This window comes from Oncorhynchus keta, chromosome 28 (genome assembly GCF_023373465.1).
Source record: "Oncorhynchus keta strain PuntledgeMale-10-30-2019 chromosome 28, Oket_V2, whole genome shotgun sequence".
In the NCBI taxonomy this organism is placed as follows: domain Eukaryota; kingdom Metazoa; phylum Chordata; class Actinopteri; order Salmoniformes; family Salmonidae; genus Oncorhynchus; species Oncorhynchus keta.
The window spans coordinates 22,295,027-22,300,085 of NC_068448.1; the positions used below are offsets into that span (position 1 = coordinate 22,295,027).

Below are 5,059 nucleotides of genomic sequence, written 5' to 3' on the forward strand. Positions count from 1 at the left end.
GTAACCACACCACACCAAACCTAATATATCATACTAGTTTGAGTGTCCCGAATTTACATTTACTATGTTACATTTAGTATATGAGACCAGACTGTTTTGAGAGATGGAGAGAGCAATGGAGGGAAACACCATGTATGAATGAATGATCACACTTGGAAGAGAAAAGAAAGATGGCAAATCACCTTGACTATGGCATGAATAACGCCGCAATAAAACAACAGAGTCGGGGTGCCATCTGGCCAGATGGGAAATGGAGATAAAATATTGGTTATTTGAAATACCTTTCAGACCACTGTTTAGGTATTGAGGGACAGATGGGGATGTTTTTTTTAAAAGGAGGAGATAGATAGAGAGATGGAGATAGACAGGACAAAAATAAGGATAACAGAGTCATGGTTATTGAGGGAATTTTTAGATTGGCAAGAAGAGGAAGGGGCAGATGGAAGAGTGTTACCTTGAGATAGAGGGAGGAGGGGTTAATGCTGCCTAGTTGTTTCTCTTCAGATACAAGCTGACGCAACAGTCCTTTTTTGAATGAGCCACTGAACCAAATTATGGTTTGGATTGTTATGTAAACACAATTGAATAAATATTTACACACACACACAACATATTCTACAAGAGGCAGATTATCTATGCATCTCCACAGCTATGTCTCCAAACACATTCAATAGATAATGTATTACACAGAATGTTACAGTAGTTTAAGACACAGTTTTGTTCTAGACTAGTGTTAGTATGGGTCTGCTGTTTCTCCCAGCATGACAATGAGAATAAAATGAAACATATATTGATTTAACTTTCAGAAGCAGCATGATAGATCAATTTTCACACTTGTGTCTGGAGTGCAGTCTATCAGAAGTCCCAGTTGCATTCACCCAGAACAGTACTGTGAAGCTCACCCAGGGGCATAGGTGCAGAGGGGTGGTGTTAAACTACTCCTATCATTCTCTCTCATGCACACACACACTCGAGCACACACTCGGGCATGCACACACACAAACAAACAAACAAATGTGTGAACAGTACTGCCTTCTGATGTTTTGTGCTGTGCAGTGCTGGTTATGACTATACCATCTGAAATACCCAGTGATAGGTTTTGTCTATGTTTATACACACTTTATTGTGGCCTAGTGGTTAGAGCGTTGGACGAGTAACTGAAAGTGCAAATCCCCTAGCTGACAAGGTACAAATCTGTCGTTCTGCCCCTGAACAGGCAGTTAATCCACTGTTCCTAGGCCGTCATTGAAAATAAGAATTTGTTCTTAACTGATATGCCTTGTTTTTAAAAAAATGGTGTGCTTCCTCTAGGCTTATTTGGGTCAAAAATTAAGCAATTTGTGTAATCCTAAATGATAGGGAGTATAAATCTTTTCACAACCATTTGTATTGTGCAGACAACAGTGACACCTGGCGAAATACTCGAAGAACTGCATCAAGCACCAACTTGTGAGGGAGACTGAATTTTTTTTAATTGTTCTTAAATTATTTGTTCAATTATATTAGTCTACACACATATGTTTTTTAATTAAATCTTACTTTCACGCATGAGCAGAATTTATGCTCTCAAACACAGCAAAGACAAAGTACATGTTCACGGCCAGGTTGCAAGTTGCTAGTGGTCGTTATTTACCTGTCGTTTATTTTCTATTTTTTATAGTGAACCGTCTAGAAACAGATCAATAGTGACCTCTATCGGCTGTTTAGGCTAGTTGCAGGAGTGTTAACGTGTAAAAAAAACTACGCAAAACCTGTTATATAGATATCATCATATTGTAACTTGTTATATAGATCCACATCGATCTTTTTAAAGGCGTATGCATGTACTGTAGGAACGGAACCAGTACAGCCATACGTACTGTAGGAACGGAACCAGTACAGCCATACGTACTGTAGGAACGGAACCATTACAGCCATACACGGGGACCAAAATTGGGTGCTTAAGTTTCTGGGGGAGTGTGTAAGTGATGCACCTAACATACAAAAAGCGCTCGACACTGCCATGAAAGTTGCATAGTTTGCTGTCGTTTGTGTAATTTCATCTGACACCTTCATAGCGTTAAACGTTATTTTTTGTAAGTATTTTTCAATTAACTGCCACCTCATTGTATAACATATGTGTATCTGAATTGCAGACGTGCAAATGTTGATGGTCCAGCAACCCTCTTCAAAAATCTGCCTCGTCGCTTTAGCTGCTTGCTAACTAAAGATTAGCTACAACGAGCCAACACAAATGTTATTAGCTATTCTAGCAAGCTATCCTAGGAAGCTAACGTTAGCTACAATCCACGCTCTTTCTTGATAGTTAGTTACAACCAGTCGCAGTGTCTTTCTGTACTTGACACGCATTTCAGTTTACAGTAAGTTTGTTTGAAGGTACGAAGATACACTGGGTAGCTACATTGCAGTATTACAAATGGCTAAATATATATCATATATTTGTCCTATGGTATGGGCACATGTTTCATTGTTAACATCAAACTTTTTTTTTTTTTACTGTACTTTAGAGTTTTCTGTCCTTTTACCTCTAATTTATTTTGTCTGACTCATCTTTTTTTTGCCAGGGTTTTGGGTGGAGTAGGTAGACATGGCTGACCAAGAAATTGGGCCCGTTGGGTTGGGCAAGAGGGCTGCAGCAGGTGCTGCAGTTTTCAAGGTGCGCGAGGCTGCAATGGCTATTCTTCAAACAGAATCTACTGGTAACCTGAAAGTACAAAAACGGAGTGTCCCATCGACTCCTTTCATCGTACCAGAACCTTCCCTAAAACCATACAAGCGGCCCCCCACTCTGCTAATGCCACCTTCGCACCATGCCATCCCAGTTGGAGGATTTACCTGTGAGGTGTGCGGCCAGAACTTCTTCTCTTTTCCTCAGATGGTGAGACACAAACAGTTCCACGACGAAGAAAGGCCCTTTCCCTGTGGTGTGTGTGGGAAACGTTTCCTGAGCCGCAGCCACTACACTGAGCACCAGCGGGTTCACACTGGGGAGCGCCCCTTTCCTTGCGACCAGTGTGAGCGCTCGTTCACCACACACCACAACCTAAAGCGTCACCACACCATCCATGCCAAAGAGGAGGCGTACCGCTGCCGAAAGTGTGGCGTACTCTTCTGCCAGCGTCACGAGTACCCCAATGGCATACCTCAACCTGACCTTGAGCCTCGACCTGGGTTCGAATCCATGCCCACGATGCAACCCACCCCTCCCATTCAGGTCACACTCACACCCAAGCAGCTTAAGAAGCTTAACAAGAAGAGCCATAATCTCTCAACCAAACATGATCATTCTAAGAAGAAAAAGAAAAAGAGGAGAGTCAAGCATCCAGGCACAGCAGAGAAAGTACATTCTGTGCCTCAAGAGGAACTTTGGCCTGTGTTGTTAACTAGAGGAGAAAAATTGCAAAAAGTTGCGTATGACATCGAGGTTATTCTTTGATCCTGCATGATGAAAGAAATGGGATAATCAGTTAGATTATGATTTTTAAAAACAAGATGAACATTGTTCCGTTTCTTCTCCACCCATGTGGATGCACTGTTTCATAAAAGGACTTATACCTCAACACTTGTTTTGCATCACATCATGATTTTGGTATTTATTCCTTCATTGAGTTTGAGAAAATAAGAACTTTCTCTCCACCAGTGATAATGATTAGGAAATATTTTGTCAAGCATTTAAAATGGTTAACAGTCCTCTGAAATGTTATGGTTTTGCCTTTGAGATCGTAACTGGTTTTTGTTGGTGTTACTTTAGTGTATATATTTTTTGGATTATGATTCATTCAATTATACTTAATCCATTGTGAAGAAAGGGCTAATTAGACTGTCTATACATTATTAAATGACTTGCTGTTAAACTATCTTCTGTTACACATTCAACTAATTTTTATAACAAATCATGTTCATCCACTTTTTAGATTACGATCATAGACCTGTAGTGTTTCTTGCTGGTTCTCAACCATTAAATTGTCCAGAAATTGCCCTCACCAATGTATGTACATGTAAATAATCCTGAGTTTTTTTGTTTATGAATTAGGAATATCTATAGTCCGTGTTAAGTGAATAATTCTGTTGAATTGGAGTAACAATTAAACTTCCAGAGTCTGTCAAACTACTATGAAATGATATATTGCCTCTGATTTGAGTTCTGCATAACTACCTCAGGCTGTAGATTGTAAATATGTATTTTTTTTTAATTGATAATGGGTTTACTAATTTCTTGACATAACACTTTACTATATGTATAAATTAATGATGTGGACACCCCTTCAAATTAGTGGATCGCGCTACTTCAGACACACCCTTTGCTGACAAGCGTGTAAAATCGAGCACACAGCCATGCAATCTCTATAGGCAAACATTGGCAGTAGAATGGCCTTACTGAAGCGCTTTCAACATAGCACCATCATAGGATGCAACCTTTCCAACAAGTCAGTTTGTCAAATTTCTGTTATAGCAGCAAAGGGAGATCAACTCCATATTAATGTCCATGATTTTGGAATGAGATGTTCGACGAGCAGGTGTCCACATACTTTTGGTCATGTAGTGTCATGTAGTCTTTCTATCATGTCACGAGACTCCTCTTAAAGTGAATGTAGGCATGCATAGAAATATTGGCTCAGCTAACATAAAATACTGGTGTGATAAATACTGTAAAGTACTTTGTATCAGCCTCTGTATTACAGCAGACATGTCTATCACTTATCTTAAGTATTAAAAAAGGTTAGATGCACCCATCTTGCTTCGCTATATTATGCTTGTCTTGCAACAACATGTAAACACTAAATTGTGCTTATGTGAAACATAACATTTGATATGCATCAGCAGTGCTAGAAGTGGGTTATTACCATCACCAACTGTTATGGATCTAGTTCTGGGTCCTGAGCTTGACTAGCTCTAGTTAGATCCCTGTTTGGATATCGTCCAGAGATATGGATGGAGTAACGTTTACTATAGCTCTGTTGGAATAACTTTCATAGATAACTTTGACACCTGGAAACAGAAGATGCTCTACGGGAATGACAGAGTACATCCAAATCATCTTGGCTCCTGGACTCTGTCC

The 5,059-nt window shown here is 39.8% G+C and overlaps 1 protein-coding gene across 1 annotated transcript; it reads left to right on the plus strand.

Annotated features, from left to right (window-relative positions):
• The first annotated feature begins 1,907 nt into the window (after nt 1–1,907).
• On the plus strand, nt 1,908–4,111 carry LOC118360843 (myeloid zinc finger 1-like). The gene is made up of 2 exons (XM_035740307.2): nt 1,908–2,075; nt 2,565–4,111. Exon 2 carries the CDS (start codon nt 2,588–2,590, stop codon nt 3,434–3,436), a length of 849 nt encoding a protein of 282 aa, XP_035596200.1. The 5' UTR covers nt 1,908–2,075; nt 2,565–2,587; the 3' UTR covers nt 3,437–4,111.
• The last annotated feature ends 948 nt before the right edge of the window (nt 4,112–5,059 follow it).

Excerpts from the sequence above, each read along its gene's own strand:
- LOC118360843 (XM_035740307.2), top strand. The coding sequence starts at position 2,588 with ATGGCTGACCAAGAAATTGGGCCCGTTGGGTTGGGCAAGAGGGCTGCA.